Source organism: Penicillium subrubescens (genome assembly GCF_028828155.1).
Source record: "Penicillium subrubescens strain IBT 31985 chromosome Unknown utg000002l_segment0_segment0, whole genome shotgun sequence".
Classification (NCBI taxonomy): domain Eukaryota; kingdom Fungi; phylum Ascomycota; class Eurotiomycetes; order Eurotiales; family Aspergillaceae; genus Penicillium; species Penicillium subrubescens.
In genome coordinates, this window is record NW_026643152.1 from 7,104,997 (window position 1) to 7,126,386 (window position 21,390).

The 21,390-nt window shown below is 50.2% G+C and overlaps 7 protein-coding genes across 7 annotated transcripts; 3 read left to right on the plus strand and 4 right to left on the minus strand.

Moving 5' to 3' along the window:
• Positions 1-831: 831 nt before the first annotated feature.
• N7473_003887 (uncharacterized protein) lies at positions 832-2,714 on the plus strand (the record flags this gene model as incomplete). Its single annotated transcript, XM_057149827.1, has 3 exons — positions 832-855; positions 922-1,047; positions 1,107-2,714. 3 exons carry the CDS (start codon positions 832-834, stop codon positions 2,712-2,714), a joined length of 1,758 nt encoding a protein of 585 aa, XP_057013481.1.
• Positions 2,715-5,667: 2,953 nt separating this feature from the next.
• Positions 5,668-7,962, plus strand: N7473_003888 (uncharacterized protein; the record flags this gene model as incomplete). The annotated part of the gene is made up of 4 exons (XM_057149828.1): positions 5,668-5,938; positions 6,011-6,401; positions 6,458-7,364; positions 7,432-7,962. 4 exons carry the CDS (start codon positions 5,668-5,670, stop codon positions 7,960-7,962), a joined length of 2,100 nt encoding a protein of 699 aa, XP_057013482.1.
• Positions 7,963-8,116: 154 nt separating this feature from the next.
• On the minus strand, positions 8,117-11,051 carry N7473_003889 (uncharacterized protein; the record flags this gene model as incomplete). Its single annotated transcript, XM_057149829.1, has 11 exons — positions 8,117-8,897; positions 8,973-9,211; positions 9,274-9,571; positions 9,628-9,843; positions 9,903-9,971; positions 10,025-10,203; positions 10,263-10,370; positions 10,427-10,503; positions 10,568-10,675; positions 10,729-10,821; positions 10,883-11,051. The coding sequence occupies 11 exons, from the start codon at positions 11,049-11,051 to the stop codon at positions 8,117-8,119; spliced, it is 2,337 nt and encodes a 778-aa protein (XP_057013483.1).
• Positions 11,052-12,232: 1,181 nt separating this feature from the next.
• N7473_003890 (DUF803 domain membrane protein) lies at positions 12,233-14,771 on the minus strand (the record flags this gene model as incomplete). Its single annotated transcript, XM_057149830.1, has 2 exons — positions 12,233-13,743; positions 13,802-14,771. The coding sequence occupies 2 exons, from the start codon at positions 14,769-14,771 to the stop codon at positions 12,233-12,235; spliced, it is 2,481 nt and encodes an 826-aa protein (XP_057013484.1).
• A 1,192-nt stretch (positions 14,772-15,963) lies between these two features.
• Positions 15,964-17,736, minus strand: N7473_003891 (WD40 repeat domain-containing protein; the record flags this gene model as incomplete). Its single annotated transcript, XM_057149831.1, has 1 exon — positions 15,964-17,736. The coding sequence occupies one exon, from the start codon at positions 17,734-17,736 to the stop codon at positions 15,964-15,966; it is 1,773 nt and encodes a 590-aa protein (XP_057013485.1).
• Positions 17,737-18,102: 366 nt separating this feature from the next.
• N7473_003892 (proteasome regulatory particle base subunit RPT2) lies at positions 18,103-19,680 on the minus strand (the record flags this gene model as incomplete). The annotated part of the gene is made up of 4 exons (XM_057149832.1): positions 18,103-18,356; positions 18,418-19,486; positions 19,544-19,609; positions 19,678-19,680. 4 exons carry the CDS (start codon positions 19,678-19,680, stop codon positions 18,103-18,105), a joined length of 1,392 nt encoding a protein of 463 aa, XP_057013486.1.
• A 736-nt stretch (positions 19,681-20,416) lies between these two features.
• N7473_003893 (E2 ubiquitin-conjugating protein UBC1) lies at positions 20,417-21,238 on the plus strand (the record flags this gene model as incomplete). Its single annotated transcript, XM_057149833.1, has 3 exons — positions 20,417-20,677; positions 20,742-21,016; positions 21,073-21,238. The coding sequence occupies 3 exons, from the start codon at positions 20,417-20,419 to the stop codon at positions 21,236-21,238; spliced, it is 702 nt and encodes a 233-aa protein (XP_057013487.1).
• Positions 21,239-21,390: the final 152 nt, after the last annotated feature.

Consider the following 21,390-nt stretch of genomic DNA (forward strand, 5'->3'; position numbering starts at 1 on the left):
CATGAGGTTGAGGTGAGCAGGCAGCGAGATCCCCAGGGAATAATCGTCTAGTAACGAGAGAGGAGCATAAGGAGCGTGAAGAACATTTGAAGTGAAGGACCGACTAAGATCCCCTGGTGCGGGTTCCGGGCAACGAGGGGAGGAGCAGCTCCGGCTGGACTTCCGCGCCGTAAGCCACTTAGTCAGGTGGCATCAGGTGTCGTCAGGTGTCAGATACCGAGGTGTTACGCCCGTACCAAATATACAGCAGCCTAATACATCATCTTTGACACGATTAAGAATTATAATACAGATTCATACTTTGCGTATCTGACTCTGGGTTCCTTGAATCAAAGCTAGTACGTAGCAACAAGCTCGTCATTTAGTTCCATGTGTTTGACGGATGGCTTATGGTCTCCACCGTCCAGAATGCGGATGTGACGCCTGTGGTCGGCCGATGCTGCGTTCAGCAGCCAACATGGCCATTGTGGTACATGGATACTACCTTAGATCTAGATTAAACAGGATATCTGATCAATCTGATCAAAAATTAGCTGCAAAGGGAATATGACAGGTTCCGTGGCAGAAGCTACCCCCGTTGTAACTAGGAGATCCCAGTATATGTGGACACTGGACAGTACTTCTACTTGCGTATTCTAAATACGCTTACTTTACCATGGTTCCTTCGTATTTCGTACTTCAACTTTCTCCGCATCAACTTCTCCCAGTTCCTCCATCACGTCACTATTTCCTTCTTTCCCTCCCCCACCTCTGCATTTGCCCAGCCCTAAATCAAGGAATACCATATGCCTCCGTAGCCCATGCCTATGCACCCCTAATAACTCTCCCACCATGGAGGTTGCACCGCTGACCTTGGTAAGATCGGGTGGACCCCACTCTTTCACTTCCCACCTGCTGGTGTCGGCCTCTGACAAGATCTAGGCCCACACCCACGCACGCAACGCCGTCCTCGAAACTCGCAAGTCCAACCCCGTTGCTGCTAGCGAGGAACATGATCTGGCCGCCGGTGAGTTTGCGACCGCCGCCCAGAGCACTTCCGATCAAGAGGTATGTCGAGGACACCCTGCTCCCGCAAATCGATCGGTTACTGACCTTATCGGCCCAAGGCCCTCCGTACCTTGCGGCTCCTCGAGCATCACCACAAGAAGCTAGCCGAGATATTAAGATTCCAGCATGAGCACCCTAATAGTGCAGCTGTTGGAGCAGCGTCCGCTGCTTCCCCTAGCAACACAACGGCCCAGCCTTCTGTAACCGATGCGCGGGCCGTCAAGGTTGCAAGCCAAGATGCCCAAGGCCAACCTCCGAGACTGCCAGGCAATCCTCGCTTGCCAAGTCGCGAGTCTTCCTCCATCGCTAGTAATCTGGCGTCTGCGAGAGGTATACCTGCTCATCCTCGCCGTGGGTCGCCAGTGTCACCGACCCTTTCCACGCAGCAAGCCGGAGCAAAGATGATCGACGGGCCATCAAAAATCAGAACAGGAGAGTCAAGAACGCGAGACGCCTCAGCAAAGAATCAGAACAGTCGCACAACTAGACAGCCCTGGTCTCCGCCGTTGCCCAGTCCCACCGATGTCATGTCTCAGCAAGTTGTGCCTTCGGAAGCTGCCGAGTCAACTCCTTCAAAAGACCAACCATCCCCTACAGAGGATTCTTTCCAGCGGTTCTACTCTACCTTTGAAGGTTTGATCTCCAGAATTTCTGCACCTCTAGCGTTTGCAGGTCTTCCTTTGGGAGCGGACGATGCTACAAAATCGACATCGGCCAATCGGAAATCTCCCGCAGAGACTAAGCTGGACCGCCATCATGCCACTTCAGACCGCAAATCTACCTTCAAGGAGCCAGACGTGAACCGACTATTTTCGAGAGCAGCTCTGCGTTCTATCCATGACATGCCCGGTACTGGCCCTGGAAACCCGGCCGAGTCTTTCTATGTTGTTCCTACAACTGGAGGAACGATGTCATATGCAGGAATTCTGTCTCGGGCTGAGAAAGAGGCACGTCGAAGTAGCTTCGAGGAAGGCGAGGATGACTTTGTAGATGCGCGAGAAACTCCTTCGTCTCCTGAGTTGCGACATAGTATCAGCAGTGCTTCGCGGGTATCACGCCGTGGTGCCTCTGACAAACTCACGACCCTACAGAATCCGAAGACATTGGAAGAACTGCAGATGGAGAATCAGGCTCTGAAACAACTATCAGATACTCTGTCGAAACGCTTACACATGTGGGAGGTCAATGCACAATCCTCATCCGTGGCGCTACAGCAGTCTCTAAGAGCCATGCACCACCATAATTCTGGAGCTTCGGAGTACTATACACAGGGCTCCCCGGCGGCCATTTCCCCAACGGCAACGCTCACCGCGGCACCGGGTACTTCAGATGCCGATGCCCGGGTCAAAGAGCTGGAGGATCTCGTCCGCCGCGGCGAACAGGAGCTGGACCGGGTAGGCCGTGAAAACGACAAACTCAACAAAGTACTTGGACGGTATCGTGATCGCTGGGAGAAGTTGAAGGAGGGTGCGAAGACAAGACGTGCAGAAGGTCGCTCGGCAGATGGTCCAAGCAACCCAAGCACACCACTTGTGGGTAGCAAGAAAACCGATCTTCCCCCGTCGCCGCAGCTGGGGAATAATGGTCCGTCAGGCAAAGCGGCTACTAGGAGAAGCTCTGGATCAGAGCCAGAAGGCCTTGGGCTCGAAAAGAATGCGGGTAACTAAAATGTACGAAATCGTTACGACTACTTATGTTTCTATTACCGGTTTTAAAACATAAATTCCATCATGTCAGGCCATATCATTGTTCACTTGGGCAGGTAGTTTAATGCCATGATAGGAGTTACAGATTTAAGTTAGCTATCGATTCCCCGTACATTCTATCGTAGGGTTCTTGCCACGCAATGATTCGAAGCCATTTAGCCTTCTATTCGACGAGGAGTAGCGTTAGCCACGAAACATGGAGAGAAGAGAAAGAAGAATCCAGCTTCTTTCAATACCCCTTTCAACCACGGAGCCCAAAAATCCGGAAGTAACCTAGAGCTTGCCCCATGAAACACTCCTGGGAGAACTACAGTGGACACAAAACTGGCCAGACCAGGCTAACGTTCTCCATTGTTGAATATGTACTCCGTCCTAACTCGATATAGATCACCCCGTCCACCGTTCTAAGGTTCATCCAAAAGCTTTAATTCTTGAACTTTGACCTGTTGATGTTCTGTAGCAGATCTTCAGCCAGATGGACTCCAGTGGACTGTGGACCAGCATAGCTGCCGATCGCTGGAGCCCACTGGCATGCCAGATATTTGTTTAGGCAAGCAGTTTTTACATGCCTAGAGAGCTATCCTAACCTGAGTTATTTCGGTTTCTATGCGGGGCAGGTTCCATGGAACGTTTATTATTGTTACTGTAGATATGTATAATTTCAATTGTAAGCTCCGCTCCATCAAATGATTGGGTTTAATGATAGGCACTCAAGTAGTGGTTCTCTTGTTAAATTCATTCATGGTATATTTAAGAAACAACAAAGCAGATATTGAGATTGACTCGTAATAAAGAAAAAGAATGAATCGAGAGACAAGCTGCCAGCCATGAATTCTCTTTTACCGGAGGCTGCCGGAAGGCTGAAAAGCCCCACGAGCAGGGAGAAGCTAAGCTCGCATCTATCTCGGGATGATCGTTGCAGTTTGCCAATTTTCTTCGCGATCAATAGATTGTGGCAACTCCGGCAGCTCTTAGCTCTCCCGCAACTTACGGTGAACGCGGCTACCTCGATTGCGCGTCGTTCGGCTAATGGCTTAATCCGTTAGCTTCTTGGGAGCTACTAGTATCTGTAGAGGCTATGAAGTATGCCAGTACTTATGCATAGCTTGTTATGCTTTTGTGCGAATGCCACGGGCACTCGCCGCCTGCCTAGCTCCCATAGGGCAGTTTCTAAGAAGAACGCGCTTCTGAAGGCCATACATATGGGATGTGGCCCAGTCCCCACGATGCGGAGTCCACGAACTAGTATACGTCATGGGCAAGCCACGTTCTGACTTTCTGACATGGTTGTTTATTTTGCATGCTATTATTGTGTTTTCTTGGAGTCTAAAAGTGAACTGTTTGAAGTTGTCGATCCAAGAAATATTTGTACTTTCAACCGAGGCCTTGTAGATCTCTCATTAATGCGGCTCAAGGCCAGCATAGCCATGAAAGTAGTGCATTTTTTACGCCCCTTCAGCTCGGCTCAGTAGTTTTTCTAGTTGCAGACGCACTAAAAAAAGCCGACCCGCTAACACTACAATTTACGGCACTCTAAGCCGCTGCCGTGCCTGAAACTTTATTTTAGTGCAATGTGGCTTAATGGCTTGGGGAGATTCGCGATTGATACTTAATACGGTTAAGAATTCGAGTCAGCTTAGGGGCTATTCTGATATCCCACGAACAACTCGAACTACAACAGACTTTGCCATGCTCATGTTGAATCAAATTTCTATATCATATTTTTCCTCCCGAGTATTCCTGGTCAGCGCAATTCTACTTTCCTCGGGTCCTTCATGTGGGGCTCGGATACTCTTCCAAGTTGGACCGATTCGGCGCAACCTCTCTCCACTACCATTACGACGCTCCTGATGGTACTCACCCGAACTCTCAGCCCAAATCATGGACCGGTCAAGCTATTCTAGTGGGATCAGAACAAGGAAGTCAAATTGACGATCATCAGGGCCAGACACATTGCCATAGTTTTTCACTGGTCCATGTGGATGAGTGGAGATTTTGTAAGGCTGCTGTATAGGCTAAAATCTCTGCTAAGTTGCTAACCGGTTAACCGATCTTGGTTCACGATGGAACAAAAATTGGATGGACTAAGACAACCCAAAGACCCTGTACCAAAGGAAAATTCTCTTGTTTGCCACCACCGTCGGGTTGACTACTATATTCTCAACCTCCGTTGTGATTTCAGATATTATACTACTAATGCTGGAGGCTAATTCGTACTGTAGAAGCGACCCCCGGCCCCCAGCAGCCTCATGGCTTGGAACTAAGAAACTAAGAACTAGAGCAAGAGGCAACCGTTGATCCACAACCAACAACAAAAAGACAGTAGAAAAAATGTTATTAATGGCTACACTATACAAGCATGAACTGGGCTGTCAATGATCAAGTGTGTTTCATGTTGACCCAATGCCCCCACTTGTCTCCGTTTGGGAAGGTAGAAAAGGTAATGTCACCAATCAACCATATCCATGAGGCTTACCGTTACTTGCATGAACATCTATCTAATTTATGCATAGAAAATTCCGTCATTCTATCCCAGAATGGCCCAAAAACATGACTGGTACAATAATTTGTCGAATTTAGGTAATTCGTTTCGTGGGATTGGAGCTCATGGCCCCAAGCTTGTAGACCCTTTTCAAGGCATATCCGGGACCACCCAAATCGAGGTCTAGGATCAAAATGGGGCATAAACACCGTCTTGAGATCCACATCGCATCACTAGGCTAAGATTTTGCCCGTAGGTATACCGTACAGGTTTTTATAGAATATTCAGGTATCCCATCTCTGGCCCCAACCCCAATTTCACGTTCGTTTTTTCTCTGGCAGCAGCCGTTGCCGTCCGTTCTTTTAATTGATTTGCCTGTCCGGTCCTTTTTCAACTCACTCAACTCTTCATTTTATACATTATACTTTCTAAATGTCGATAAAGAGGAATGCCCGGCATTCCATTGTGGAGGATGTGCCTATCCCGAGGCCACTCCTGGCAACGGCCAAGTTCGACTCGCCTTGGGAACAGACGAAATGGGAGAAGAGTCTTCCTAGAAACGACCGTGTTCCATATAATCATGCTGCTGCAGCAAGCCAGAAGCAACATGGAGGTCTGAATAGATCTTTCAGTCTCTCTACTCGGAGAGTTCAAAGGCCTGCTCCCGTATCGCGGCCTCAAACTAATCCTCCCGAATTACAAGGTAAATATCTACCGAAAACTCATACTCACGCTGTCCAATATGATTGAAAAAACCCTAATTTGATATCTTCAGTATGGGAGGAAATCGGAACACCTACCCTCTTAGCGCCGCGTGTGCAATCTCCTTCAAGACTCTCTGAAAAGGAACCAATTACACCGATCAAAAATGCAGCCCTCAGCCCGACGCAACTCAGCAGGTCTAGCTCACGCACTCAGCATAGTCGCCAGAGTAGTATGCACGAAGCCTACGAAAAAGCCAAAGCAAGAGGTGTAGCTTTGCATCGCAAGTATTGGGTGCGAGTTTTGTTCGAATATGCCATTTACGTTGTTCTCATTCTATTCGTTTACTTTGTCTTGATTGGCATGCCACTTTGGAAAGGTGCCGTTTGGTGGCTATATTGGGTTGTCGCCCATAAGTTTGTTATCCAGGGAGGATATGCCATTACAATTGGTCTTGCCGCACTGTATGCATACCCATATTCTTGTTTTTGAGCACTGGGGAAGCTAACCATCGAGATAGATACGCTTTCCTTCCTCTTTTGATTTTGTTTGAAAAGGACCCTCCGCAGAAAGACGAGATGTCAGAAGTGGATCTCGAGAAAAGTGCGGAAAACGCTAAAACAACTGCTCTACTGATTCCATGCTATAAATCTGCCAATATCATTGGCCCGACTTTGAAGGCTGCATTGGAGATTTTTCCACCGGAGAACATTTTCGTCATCGCAAATGGCAATTCCGAAACACCACTGGACAACACCGAAGAGGTCTGCCAACCTTACGGAGTCAACCACCTCTGGGTGCCTATCGGATCGAAAATCGTTGCTCAATTCGCCGGTTGCTACGCTGCAAAGGGCTTTGAAAACGTCCTTCTTATAGACGACGACTGCGCCTTGCCTCCCAACTTCCCGATCGTCAGCGATCGTCTAAAGGGCCAAGTTAAGTGTATTGGATATACCATCAAGAGTGTCGGGCCCAACTCATCAAAAGGCACATACTGTCAGCAAGCGCAGGATTTGGAGTATAAAATGTCCGGTCTCCAGCGAGCCTTCTTTGGTAAACTTGGAAGTGCAACCTTCCCTCACGGTGCTATTTCAATTTGGAATACGGATTTCTTGAAGCAGACCTTCCACGAGCATCCTGGATTTTCCGTTTCCGAGGATTGGTTCTTTGGCGATAGTTGTCGCCGGCTTGGAGGACGTATCACTATGTGTTCGTCGGTATTTGTGGAGACTGAAACCCCTTCTTCGGTTTTCATCAGTGGCAGTGGCAGTCGTGGGGGCTTTGGTGAGATGACTATCTTCCAGCAGCGATTCAAGCGTTGGAATTTCTTCTTTGTCGTTGGCATGTACTATGACATGAAGTATATCCTGACCAGCTGGAAGCTGGGATGGTGGGAAATTGGAGCAAAGCTTGCCGTTTTCCAAGAGGTAAGACTTCTTCCCACCACAACAAATTAAAATACTACGAGAGCGTCATGCTAACAATACTTTACAGGTCTATGAGACTCTCATCTACCTCCTCGCGCCATTCATGCTTCCCATCTCATTTATCGTCCGCCCCGCATTCAGCGGCATGCTCCTCGGTGTCACCATCGGCATGTACATCATCAACGTCATAATCTTCAACGAAATCCACCTCCGTCTGAAGAAAGAGCGCATCGACTGGATTGTCATGATCTTCTACTACACCTTCTACAAGATCGCCCTCACATTCATCAACGTGTTCAGCTGCTACTGGTCGCTGTACAAGTACGCTCGTTATTTCGCCAAGCGCCACCCCAAGGTCATCGAGGATCAACAGGCGATCGAGGTTGTGCTCAGCTTGGAGCAAGATACCGACTCGGACTTTGAAGAAATGACTTTGCGTGTGGCTGCTCCGGGTGTGGACTCGACGCGTCCGGCATCTAAGCGATTGACATTGACGAGAGTTGAGCCTGAGTATCCACAGCGGAGGTGGCCATTGACTGATGATACGACTACTTCATATCCACGCGACTCGTGGAATAAACGCATGTCTTGGATTTAATTTGGACCTTATCTTTACATCTATTGCATTAAATCGGCGTTTTAATTAAGGGATCATATAGACAGCGTTGAAAATGAATTCTGGATTTCACTTGTAATATTTAATTAAATGCACTCCATAAAAGGTCTCACTCATGGAGCGAGCGGCTGCAAAACTACCGCACAGTAAATGTAGCGTTTCCTCTGATATCCTCCGAGCTACTACCAACTAGAACGGTGAAATTACCCGGCTCGACAACGTACTTCATGCGAGTGTTCCACAGACCAATATCCTTAATCAGGATAGGAATCCTGACAGTCTTGGTCGAGCCAGCCGGAATGACAACCTTCTCGAAGCCCTTCAGAGCGCGGTTGGGAACAACCACAGACGCAATCTCATCAGAGATATATACTTGTACAACCTCCGTAGCCTCACGAGTCTTGTCGGTATTGGTCACAGCAACACTCACGGTAACACTGTTGTCTGACGCAGAGACCGTGGTGCGGTCCACGCTGACTGACCCATACTCGAAAGTGGAGTAACTCTTGCCGTAGCCGAATGGATACCAGGGAAGTGGGTTGCCGAGAACGTATTGGTGCCCAAATACGAGGGTCCCGTTACTATCTTCATGACCCGAGTCGCCAATAGAACGGCCCGAGTTCAGGTAATCGTAGAAGACCGGAAGGTCGCCGACATACCGAGGGAAACTGACAGACAACTTCCCCGAGGGGTTGTAGTCACCGAACAAAACATCAGCAAGGGCATTGCCGCCTTCTTCAGACGGGTAAAACTGTTGAACCAGAGCGGCGGTCGAGTTCGCGATCCAAGTATCGGTAATCGGCTTGCCGCTGGAGAGAACGACGACAGTCGGCACGCCGGTATCAGCAATGGCTTTGATGAGCGGGCCCTGGGCACCGACTAGAGAAAGGTCATCTTCGTCGACATGTTCACCGGTTCTAGTGTGGAGTCAGGGCCTGATTGATGTTTCTAAAGTGGAGTCTTGTGGCTGGCCAAGATAGTGTTTCACTCACGTTGCATTCAAGCCCTGCCAGAGCTGCATTTGATCTCTCGACCATGTTCCAACGACAACGACGGCAACATCGGATTTCTTCGCTGCTTCGACGGCCTCGGCGAATCCTGATTCGTCGTTGCTCCAGCGCTCGCATCCTTGAGCATAGTTGATCTGGGCCTTTGATCCGACTGCTGCCTTGATGCCGTCGAGTGGAGTAACACCTCGATATTGACTTTGGTAAACGACATAGTCTCCGTACTAAGGCAGGGTATTAGGTTACACATAATTTACCGGTGCTAGAGAATGAGGTTCAGACTTACGTTCATGAATCCGTGGGCCATTGGTCCAATGACAGCAATGCTACCAGACTTCTTCAGAGGAAGAGTCTCCTTGTGGTTTTCCAAGAGCACGATTGACTCCTTATCCAGGTCTCTGGCAAGTTTCTTGGCTGCAGCATTGTTAATCAGGCTCGTCCATTTGCCTTCCGGGGCAGCAGGGTACGGGTTCTCAAAAAGACCCATCTCAAACTTGACGCGGAGCAGTCTGGACACAGCGGTGTTGACAGTCGCAATATCCAGCTTACCGGCCTTGACCAGCTCGGGGATCTTTTGGAAATTGCTGTTGGGATGTTAGCTTACTATATCGCCGTCATGTGTTTTCATGCAATGCCTTACAAGGAACCACCTCCCATCTCAACGTCAATTCCGGCAGTCAAGAGCTGCGTGGTCACGGACGCCATATCGAGGGGCTTGCTTTGGCAGAGCTTGAAGTAACTGCAGAGTCGATCACTGCCGCCAGCATCTGTCATCACGAAGTAGTCGTAGCCCCATTCCTCTCGCAGGATCTCGGTGAGAGTGTGGTAGTCTGAAACTGCTGGGATTCCGTCGTATCTACCATGGATCAATTAGTATTTCTTGAGTTAATGATGGTTCACGTGTAAGGTACTCACGAGTGATAAGCAGCCATGATGGACCAGGCACCGGCATCGATGATGGCTCGCTTGAAGGAAGGCATCCAACTAGTATGCGGTTAATATAGTCCATAACGACACGAATTTATATGACTCCTCACGTAGTACGCAATTCTCGCTCACCACCGTGAACGGGACCAGTGTTCAATCCTTGTTCGGGACTGCTGAATCCAACGAAGTGCTTAACCATCGATGAGACGTTCTTGCTCTGCAGGCCCTTCACGTAGCTATAACCGATTTCTCCCGCAAGGTATGGATCTTCCGAGAAGGTTTCCTCGACCTGTAACATAATTATTAGCATGTTTATAGTTATCATAGAGGCCGTGAGTCGATACTTACACGTCCATAGCGAAGCTCACGAGCCAAGTCCACAACGGGCGCGAACAGCTGATTGACACCGAGAGTTTGAGCTTCTTGCGCGATGACCTGTCCCATTTGTTGAACGAGCTGGGATGAATCTGTCAGTATTTGGAATTAGTTCCAAAAGAGCTCCGTCTACACACCTCCTTATTCCAGGAGCATCCGTATGCGATTGGGGAGTTGAAGATGGTTGCATTGCCGACCAGGAATCCATGAATACCTTAACAAAAACAATCAATTAGTTGCAAGTTCCATGCCATAGTTCAAATAGGTTCTATACATACCCTCGGTCTGAACAAGAGCTGGAATTCCAAGGGTGGTATTTTGAAGCAGATAGTCCTGGGCTCGCTTGATATTGTCGGCAATCCAATCCCAAGCAACCGGGTATCCAACTATTGCCTTTTTAGCTTAAGCCACACTAGAATACAGGTTTAGAGAAACATACCATAGAAGGAACCTGCTTTCATCTCCATGTTCGCTACCAGCCCGGTGTAGTTGAATGCCCCTGACGTCTGGTTCATCCAGTTGGTAACATCGCCTGATGAGAGATCCGAGTTAGTATTTCCAACCAAGTCCTCGCGAGCGTTCTCAAAGCTTACCCTGCATCAATTGAGCCATCTTATCCTCAATTGTCATCCGGCCCAACAAATCTTTGACGCGCTTGTCGACCGGCGCAGTGGCATCCTTGTAGAGCGGCGTACTCTTGCCAGAGACACTAGCAACGAGATTTGCAAGCAGCAAGCTGCCAGCAAGACCTTTGACCAACATCTTGGACGGTAAAGGACGGCTTCCAAGCCAATGCTTCTTGAAAACAACAGAACAAGAAGCTATAACCGAGCTTCAATTCCCCAGCGCAATTGAGAAGCTAGAAGTGACGAACAAAAAAGAAAAAGAAAAGAGCGCCGATCTCTTCATAATAAAGACCTGCACCTGCAGCTCATCCTCACCCTCACCCCCTCAACCCCGCGGGGGAAACAACATTCGGGCCCTTGTCGCGTCGGGCTATACCCTCACGCCATTGGAGTAAAGTGGATATTAGATCGACCTACTAGCACGTCTGTCAAGGATGTGTCGGAGATGAAGCGATCACGGATTGCATAGTAGCTGCAGCAGTAAATTGATCGTCTGGTCGACTTCTGGTTTAGTCTTTAGAGACTAAGACTATAAAGAAACGGAGGACAAGCCCGGCGCTGGGGCTGGCGCCCATCCCGTTTGTTGAAGAGGTCCGGTCCTTGTGGAGAATCAGATTCTCGGGGATGGAGGCTCCACCTCTCCTCATAAAGGGCTTGTATGCTTGTGGATTATTGGACTTGAGAGGCGGGGAAACAGGGAAAGACAATCTGCGGCTAAATAATGTAGAGAATCGCCGAGGAATGGGCTTGACATTATTATCCGGGAACCTTGCTGGTATGGAGAGGGTGATTCGACGGGTACATATGTTTCACCCTAGTCTTGTGTCTTTTTCCACCTATGAGCTTCGTGGATTATCGCCGGTGGGCAGGTTTTATGCAAGAATAGAATTTTCCGAATTTCGCGAATAAAGTTCATCGGGAGATTAAGATGACTTGGAAGCAGGTAGGTATCATGGATTGGTCAACGATGGAGAAGAAATAGATTGTACAAGGATGGGAGACAGGAACAATGATAGAATGCATAGAAGCGAGACTCGCAAGGGGAGCCTATTCAAGAGATAGACATTTCGAAAAGAAAATCACAGCGAGAGGGATATTAAATGCCTAAGAGAATGTACCCCGCAGAATGCAATGCCAATTACAACCCAAGTATGCCAACAGAATAGAAAGAGGTCAACCCGCCAAATAGAAGGTATAATAGAAAGAAACAGAAAGGCTGTAAAGATGTATGTATGGTTTGAGTGACTCAGCCACTCTGCATGTACGTCTCAGAGCACAGGGGGTTCGTGAGATGACTCCCTGGGCTCCTTACTGTGCTTATGACCGAGAGTCAGCCTCGGTGTTTCCAGCGTCATTATGGCTGTGAGTATCCGCATCAGTCGGACCCTGGCTGTCCTGCGGACTCGCGGTTCCTTGCGTTACTGCACCACTATCCACAGGCTGATCTTGGTGACTCAATCTTAATGCACCGCCAAGCCATGCAAGCCCACCACTCCAAGAATCGCTGAAGCTGCGAAGGCGACCAACGTCCTCATCGTTTTTCTGTGTTGGAGGGGTATAGATCTCTGTAGCCAGAGCAGGAGTTGACTGTCCAGCCTCTCCAGGCGGTACCCCCAGACCGGTGGCAGATTGTAGTCGTGCCGTGGCAATGTTCAGAGGATGATCGATGCCATCAACTCCAAGGTCACCATCTTGGTGGCGAGCTTGGTCATGCTCAAAGGCACCCTCGAGTTGACGACGGCGTCCTAACTTTCGCCTCGCCCGGTCTTTCAACGGGCTAGCCTCACCACGACGTAGAGATTCCGCAACGACGGCGCTGAAACCGCCAGAGAGAGTAGGAAGGAGCGGCCCAGGAGAAAAGCGATTGGAGATGGAGTTGCGCATGGCCCGTCGTGATGGTGTTTCAAGAGTAGTATGGCTGCTCCCAGTGTTGTGAGCGTGGTCTAGCCCAGTAGGAGTTGATGCCCGCCGAGCGACGGGTGACTTGTTCTGAGAGTCCTCTTCAATGCCAGGCGCAGGGGGGAAGCGCAAAAGCACAGTTGACTCCTGACTACCGTCAACTTCCGGTGCAGGTGGAGTGGTATGACAGTATGTCTCGAGGTCGGACTTAGGGGTTTCAAGAGGCGCATCAATGGAGTCCGCCCAAGGGTTGGACATACGGGAAGGCGGTCGCAGTGGCGATGCGTGATCGAAAGATGGCCCCGAGAGAGGAGACTCGGCGGTCAACGAGCCAGCCGGAGAAGACGGAGCCCCGGAATGAGCTCCCCGGGGCGTAAGCTGGTCATCGTCGATACCATCAATACCGCGGCTTGTAAGTGATCCCGTTGGAGACAGCACAGCGTCTTCTTCCTCGTGATCAACGGCAAAAGTTTTTGGTGCTCGAAATTGTTGGGCTGGTGGAGACAAGTCAATTCTATCGCGATATCGTTCTCCATGCAGCAACCCGATAGCCTCTTCTTCATCGTCCGTGGAAAAGGTAGACTCATCATCAGAACGAACTCGGCCGCTCGTAATGAAGTAGACACCTAGGAATGTCAAGGCGCATCCTCCCACAAACTTTCCTGCTCGACCAGCCGACATCGACTCGAAATCACGGTAGAGCACAGCGCTCCCAACAATCACCGAGAGCGTAAATAGAACGAATTGGGTCGGAATCACCTGAGTCGAGTCAAAGCGCTGCAGGGCTCGATTGATGTACCGGATTTGCATCAAGGCGCTGGAGACAAGAACGAAAACAAGCAGGTAGGTAATGGGGAATGTAATGACATGCCATAATGTTCCTGACAACAATGAGGAAACGCCCTTGGTAGACAAAGCCGTGTATCCACCTGATAAACAGAGTCAGTATGGTCGTTTTATCGTATTTTCTCTCAGGTACAGACTTACCAAATAATGCCACCAGCCCGACATCGATCAAGATCGAGCGTGAGCCGTATGAGAAGCTGGCCCACATGAGACCAATGATCAGGCCAATGGTCAGCCCCAGATAGAGCTCAAACTCCCAACGAGTGATCATCATCCAGATTTCACCAGGGCCGATTTTCTCCTCTGAAGATCTGGCACTGAGCACAACCACGACGGCTCCAGCAATAGCTACCAGCACGCCCCAGAAGTCCCGCTGTCGGAACTTTTCCTTGAGTAAACAGGGTGCGATAACGCAGTTGGATATCAAGGCAACAACGCCCAGTGGAGAGACGATCGAAGCTGGTGCGAAGCCATAGGCGAGGAAGTTTCCCGTCTCACCCAGAACCATCAGAATGATACCAGCCCACCAATATGGGGATCGCAAGTAAGATTTCCGGTCGTCGGAGTCTTCTGGACGAGCGGTACTATCAGATGCGAACGAATCGCGTGCGCTGTCCCGCGAGCCTCGAGTGCCATGTCTTCCCCTGGGAGGCGAATCTTCTTCATCGCGATAAGCTTCAAATTGCCCACGGCCATTGTGTCGATCCTGTTCCCTTGATCTGCTTCGACCATCACCTCCAACGGTCCCGTATGGATTCGTAGACGATGTCCCGGAATGCGCCCGCCTCCGCTCGGCTTCCTTCTTGATCTTGTTCTGCTCCCATTCTCGTGTGATCCGAATATGCGCATAGCGCTGGATATTGAGCGCGACGGATATCAACACATTACCAATCAGAGCAGTCACAATACCGATAAGCGATGACCACCTCTCCATGTTTCCTTCATCGTCACCATCACGACCAGAAGGGACTTGCGAGGTTGAGTTCGAGAAAGCCGAGTAAGTGTGCGTTGAATAGGAGGTCGAATACGGGGTTGCGGCGGAAGGCGCGATAGTCGACGAGACAAAAGAGGTGAGCAAGCCCACTGCCAGGGGATGCTGTGGTAAACCCATCGAGGCGACTAGACAACACCGAAATTAATCAAGCGCGGTGGTAAGCTCGGTGTCCCGCCCGAGATCTCCTCCTGAAGCCGCCTGAAGCCGAACTGAACTCTCCAAGCAGTGATACTTCGTCTTGAATCAGGTCGCGGTTGGGCGAAAGCTCTTCACAACACGATAGGCAGCATCTTGGAGCAGACAGCAGGCGAAGATCCGGTCAACTGTCGTTTCCGAAAGTGCCTCGCAGTCGCGTGTAGAAAGTCGGACTGTTGGCGGCACCGCGCGGAGAGAAAGCGAGCGGAGAGATGCTGTGTCAGCACCAAACGGCCGTTTCTTTCTTGGGCACCTAGCTCCTTGCGCCAAAACTCCGGCAGCAATACACTTTGCAAGGACCCCGCCTATCGCTAGACTTGCGCTAGTCAACTGCGCTCAAGCCAAAATACGCGCGAGGTCAAAGCCCATATTGCTGGTCTCGGTGCGTGTAATTGGTAGTTTGGGCGGGCTCAAAGTGCAATGCAGATCGCCCGGCTCTTGAGGGAGACGTTATCTCAGCAGCGCAATAAAAGAGGGGAACATTCCACAGCAGAATATGCAAGGAGGGATGCCATGCGCAGCTTCTTTCATCAATGGAATTATTTCACGGGATCTTTGGTTTCTTGTGGAAGTGGTCGACATCTACTTGATGGTCTTTCCATAGCGTTAATAGCTACAAGGACTCCGTATACTGGAGCCTAATCATACAACGAACACGATCATGGAATGACCCATGAACCATACATCTGTTAATTTCTATCGTACTTCCGTTGGCCTGTTTGCACCTAGACTAGCTCACTACCTATGACTAGGCAGCTCTTTAGCCAGGACTGTGGCTGCAAGTTTAGGGAGTAGGTACCAGCTACGATATACACAAACCCTCAACGGATATACTTCCGTCGCACTACCCTCGCGGCACCGAGCGGGGGACATCGAACATACTGTTAAGATTGATGGGATCGAAAGGCAACTTCTCTCTCGCTAGAACAGCCCGTCCTTCACTGACAAAGTCGAACCAGCCATACTAATCTACTCAGAAAACGAGGCTCTGTCAACAGCCATTGTCCAAATCGCGGGAACAAGATCATGTAGTTCGCTTCATTTTGGGCCCAGTGCACAAGCACAAATATGAAATCGAGGGATTATTATACATATGTCCAAATTAGATCCATCATCATCGACGTGCCTTTTTCTTCTCTGGCCCCGGCTCATCATCATCACTCAACTCCGCAAAAATCGCATTTGGTTGAGTCTCCTTGTACGCGCGGGTAAAGATAGGATCTTTCTCAGCCTTCTCGGCATATTTCAAAAGTGCCTCTCGCGGATCCTCGTCACGCATAGAGCTGAGAGGAATGTTATCACGAATATACTTCTCATCAGACTGGGACTTGGCGAAAGGCGTCACCTGCGGCATATGTGGGCGGCGCGGGTCCCTGGAGCGACCAGAGGCCGTCAATCCGATCGTTGGGTGACGGGCCGCAAAGGTTGCGGAGCTGTAATGTGGGACACCATTGGAGCCGACGACCACAGAGTCTCCAGAAAGCCCAGAAGATAGGTCTGTCGTGAGAGTTGGGTTGTCGTCGACATGGCGGCGCTTGGGGGCCTTGGACATAACCAGGGCGGCTCCCTTTGTAGACATTGTTGGGTTATAGAGGACGTGGGTTTCGGCATTCGCAGAGCCAGTCAAGATTTGGTTCAGTTTCTCATGCCACAGTACAGTGATCAATGGCGATCCGGGAGTGACAGGAGTGACTAGTTCTGGCTTCAACGTAGCGGGGTTGAGAATGTGCAAGTGACCCGTTTCAGAGCCGACAATAACATTTGCCGAGCTGGGCGAGAATTGAATGTTCGAGGTAGGATACCGGAAAGATGTTGATGGGTGGGTTACGGTTGTAATTGGTGCTTTGAATTTCCGGGTATCCCACAGCTTGATAGTGTCGTCTCCGCCTCGGCTGATAACAAGTCGTCCGTCGGCGCTGATATCCAAGCCACTTGTCCATGTATCCCGAGTATGTGCACCCCGAATTTCACCACTAGGTCGGTTGAAAGGACCATTGCCGCTCCACATGACCAGGCTTCCGTCGAGAGCCGCAGCAACCAGGACATTAGATCCTCCCTGTTTTGGAGAACCCCAAGCCACGGCGGTTACCTTGGTTCGTCCAGCAGATCCAGCAACCCTCGATTTGTGCACAATGACCTCCTTCTGGGAGCGGCCAACATTGACATCCCAAATCCGCACAGTACTATCCGATCCAGCCGTAGCACAGAGGTTCTCGTCTGTGGGACACCAAACGCCACTGGATACCTCCGAGGTATGACCCTTTGTATGGTGCGAATCCCGAAGGTACATGTCACCCTTCACGAACTCCGTCAAAGTCTCGCCATCTCGACTTAGAATTCGCGGCTGGGCTGTGGCAGGGACAACTAGAACATGGCTGGGAGAAAGCGGGTTGAAACCGACATAGTTAACGGCGTGGGTGTCTTGGGCCGCTGATTGCTTCTTCACGGAGGGATCGACAGACTTGAATGCGCGGATGGTTGAGGGCGTCATGGAAGCAAAATCATGGAGCTTGAGTGTGCAATCAGTGGAACCTGTAATTAGTCGCGCCCCCGAGGGGTCCACGGTCATAGTTGTCACGGCGCGCTCATGGGTCTTCAAGACCAGCTCGTGAGACACGGGGAATTCATCCTCATCCTCCTCATCGCTGGAATCTTTTTCGTCATCAGAGTCATCATCACTGTCTTTAGGTTCTTGTGGCCTCTTTTCTGTCGCGACAGGTCCAGCTGTGGCGGGCGCGTTCACTCCGGCATCAGTGAGTGGCTTGGATGCGGAGATCTCCGTTCGTCTGGTCCGATCGATTTGAGATTCAATGTCGACTGATTTCTGTTGCTTCCCAAAGCCGGAAGGGAAGAACTTTTTAAACGCTTCCTCGTCGAATCCGTCCATGTTTAAGGTGTGAGATGATGCGCTGGAGAAGAACTTGCGCCGCCGATAAGGATGTCTTGGGTCCACTATCGAGCTTGTTTGCATAGTTTGCACCTCGGTAGCCCAGTCTTGATACCTCACTGGCCGCCAAGGTAGTTTGATAAGAACAGACAAATACAACGGCGATTCTACTGGTGATGATTAAATGATGAGAGCATTTTACAATCTATGAAACCGATACAAGACAGACTACAAAATGATAGAGGTTTATAGGAGTATCAATGCATGCCTTGCCCACAGATTATGGGTTCCATTAAAATACACACATCAAGCAGAGAAGTTTCCGACGTAGATCAATATCTTCTTTCGCCGAACACTATCTATCGCTTACAAGTACAAGCCCTCCACAGGGGCACCGTCCTGCTTCGTCTTCATGATGCGCTCACGGGCCGATCGGAAGTCGTCCATCTGTACCCGCATGCGACGCTCCCGCAGAGCCATGAGACCAGCCTCAGTACAAATTGCCCGAATATCCGCACCGGAGAGATCGTCCTTCTGGTTGATAAACTCGTCGAGGTCGACATCGTCGCCGAGGGACATCTTCGATGTGTGAAGGGTGAAAATCTTCTTCTTGGTGTTTTCTACAGAAGAAACATGTTAGTCACGGTGATATCCAATCAATGTGAATGAAGTGAAACTTACGGTCGGGGTTCTCAAAGAGAATCTTTCGATCAATACGACCAGGACGAATCAAAGCGGGATCCAGAGTCTCAATCTTGTTAGTGGCCATGATGACCTTGACATCACCACGATCATCGAAACCATCAAGCTGGTTAAGCAGCTCAAGCATGGTACGCTGGATCTCACGCTCACCACCTGATGTGGAGTCGTAACGCTTGGTACCGATGGCATCGATTTCGTCGATGAACACAATAGACGGAGCGTGCTCGGCGGCAACGGTGAAGATCTGGCGAACCAACCGTGGACCATCACCAAGATACTTCTGAATCAGCTCGGAGCCGACAATGCGCAGGAAGGTGGCACTCGTTTGGTTGGCAACAGCCTTGGCCAACAGCGTCTTTCCTGTTCCGGGTGCACCATAGAGGATGACACCCTTGGGTGGCTTGATACCCATCTCCTCATACAACTCAGGATGCAGAAGTGGCAACTCGACGGCTTCTCGGACTTCCTGGATCTGGGATTCCAGTCCACCAATATCTGCGTATGACTCGGTAGGTGCTTTATCCAGCTTCATCACAGACACAAGCGGATCAGACTCCTCTGTCAGCACACCGACGACAGACACGGATTTGTGATGTAGCAGAATGCTGGCACCCGGCTCGAGCAGATCCTTGTCGACGAAGGACATGATTGAGACGTAGTACTCAGGACCAGTCGCGCTGGAGACGATGGCATGGTCATCATCAATCAGCTCCTCCAGGTTACCAACGCCCATCGGGCTGCCTCGCATATCATCAACCCGACTCCGCTCGTCCGCATTGCGGTCTGACACCTCTGGATCTTCAGTTCGAGCAGGGCCTTGGGCGGCCTGGGCCTTGGCCTTGCGAAGCCGCTCCATGTTCTCAACGTACTCCTCCTCTAGCAGCAGGTGGTCGTGAACTCGTTGCATTCGGAGGTATCGCAGCTTACATCTCGACGTAGGGTAGATGTCTGGGAGCTTGGAGGCGGTACTGGGCCCGGCGGCCTTGCGCTTCTTCCGGCCAATACGGGTGGTAGGGGGTGGTGGTGGCTCGTACTTGGGCTTGTCCTTCTGCAGGGCGCGGCGTTAGAGCCGTTCAGTGATTACAGATTCCAAGGGAGATCATACCTTCTTATCCTTATCGTCCCGACCGTCACCTCCAGGGCCACCGCCCATGTTAGACTGTTGGTTACCCTGTCCGATCGCGCGTGTCAGTGAACTTGTTCCGGGTGGACGGACATTGACCGAGGGTTGAGACTGACCATGTTTGTAAGCCAGCGACAGGAGCTCTGTCAGCGGCTAGTGGGTAAATTTGAAGTTGTTGATAAGTTGGAACAAGATCAAAGCTTGATGAGGCTGAATGGGGATGGAGAAAGGCTGTTGGAAGGGATGGGTTGGCAATGCAGTTGGAGAGGTAGGTTGCTGGTGCTCGGGGGTGAGCAAGCTGGAAGCTGTTGCCATCACACCACGTGACTGTCGACGCCTGAGGCTGGAATATGCGGTCATGGTTGCCTTTGTGCCTTATCCCCGAGTCCGCGGTCCCTCTTTTCCATGCAGCTTCCGGGAACAAGCAAGACAATTCGAATCCAGACCGGCAACCGATTGGCCTAATAGGGTCAGTGGCTATATAAGGCTGCTTAAGTCTTTACACTGAAATAGTCTCGACCCCGAAGCTTACTACGGTTTTCCGGAGCTAGTCTTTAGCTAAGCGGCCCTTCATACTTCCCCTCCATTGGTGAGATTCCAGAGCTTCAGCTGGCGATTGATCGTTGCCTATTGCGGTAGTATGCGTTTCCCCTCTCTCTTTCCTAGATATTGTGATTTAAGATTGAAATTCTAAGCAACTATTCACATAGACCTCGAGTTCAATCGTCTCATCCAAGTGCTTTCCGCGGCTAGCAAGCACACGATCAGCTCTCGTGTATAGCGCGGTGCAGCTTAAACATCGCACATCCTCTTGACCGTGAGATTGTTGTATCTGGTCCGAGCTCACAATACACCATGGCTGGCAATCGGACTCGGCGCATCGCCAAGGAATTGGCTGATATCCATGCCGATGCTCACTCGCAAATCACGGCGGAGCCCATCGGCGGGCAGGATGATGTGACACACCTTCAAGGAATCTTCCCAGGACCCCCGGATACTCCCTACGAAGGTGGTACCTATAAGGTTGACATTAAGATCCCCACCGATTATCCTTTCCGGCCTCCATTGATGAAGTTTGAAACCAAAGTCTGGCATCCAAATGTTAGCAGTCAAACTGTGAGTGGTCCTATAACGCAAGGTTGAGATGCATAAGAATGGTTGCTCATTGACATGATATTAGGGTGCTATTTGTCTGGATACTCTCTCCAGTGCTTGGTCCCCGGTTCTCACTATCAAATCCGCGCTCATCTCATTGCAGTCGTTGCTGAGTACCCCAGAGCCAAAGGACCCGCAAGATGCAGAGGTTGCAAATATGATGCTACAAAGACCTGAGGAATTCAAGCGTGTGGCGCGTGAATGGGCTGTCATTTACGCGGGTGCCCCTTCAGATGGGTCGGACGGCCAAGCAGGAACCGCGGAAGCGCCCGTCACGATTGAAGGTGATTCTCTTGCCCTGTAAGTAATACATGCATACTGTGGTTAAGCAAAATATACGCTAACCTCAAGGCCAGGTACAATGGTTATGATAAGGCGCTTGTTGACAACTTTGGTGCTATGGGATTCCAAGTACCGGATGTCGTGAGAATATTTGAAGAGCTTGGGATTAACCAGCGGAGTCACCAGCTGGACGAAGGTCAAGTCGATGATGTTTGTGCACGCCTGCTTGCAGGTGTATGATCTCGCTGAAATTAATTGCATTGCTCTGGTGTCTAGGATGGACATACAATGGCTTGAATCAGAAGAACATTTAGCTTTATCATTTCCTGAAATCTGTTGCAAGAACCTGTGTCTGGGCTGTCTAACTCCGTAGTATAGTCTAGTTTGTATGT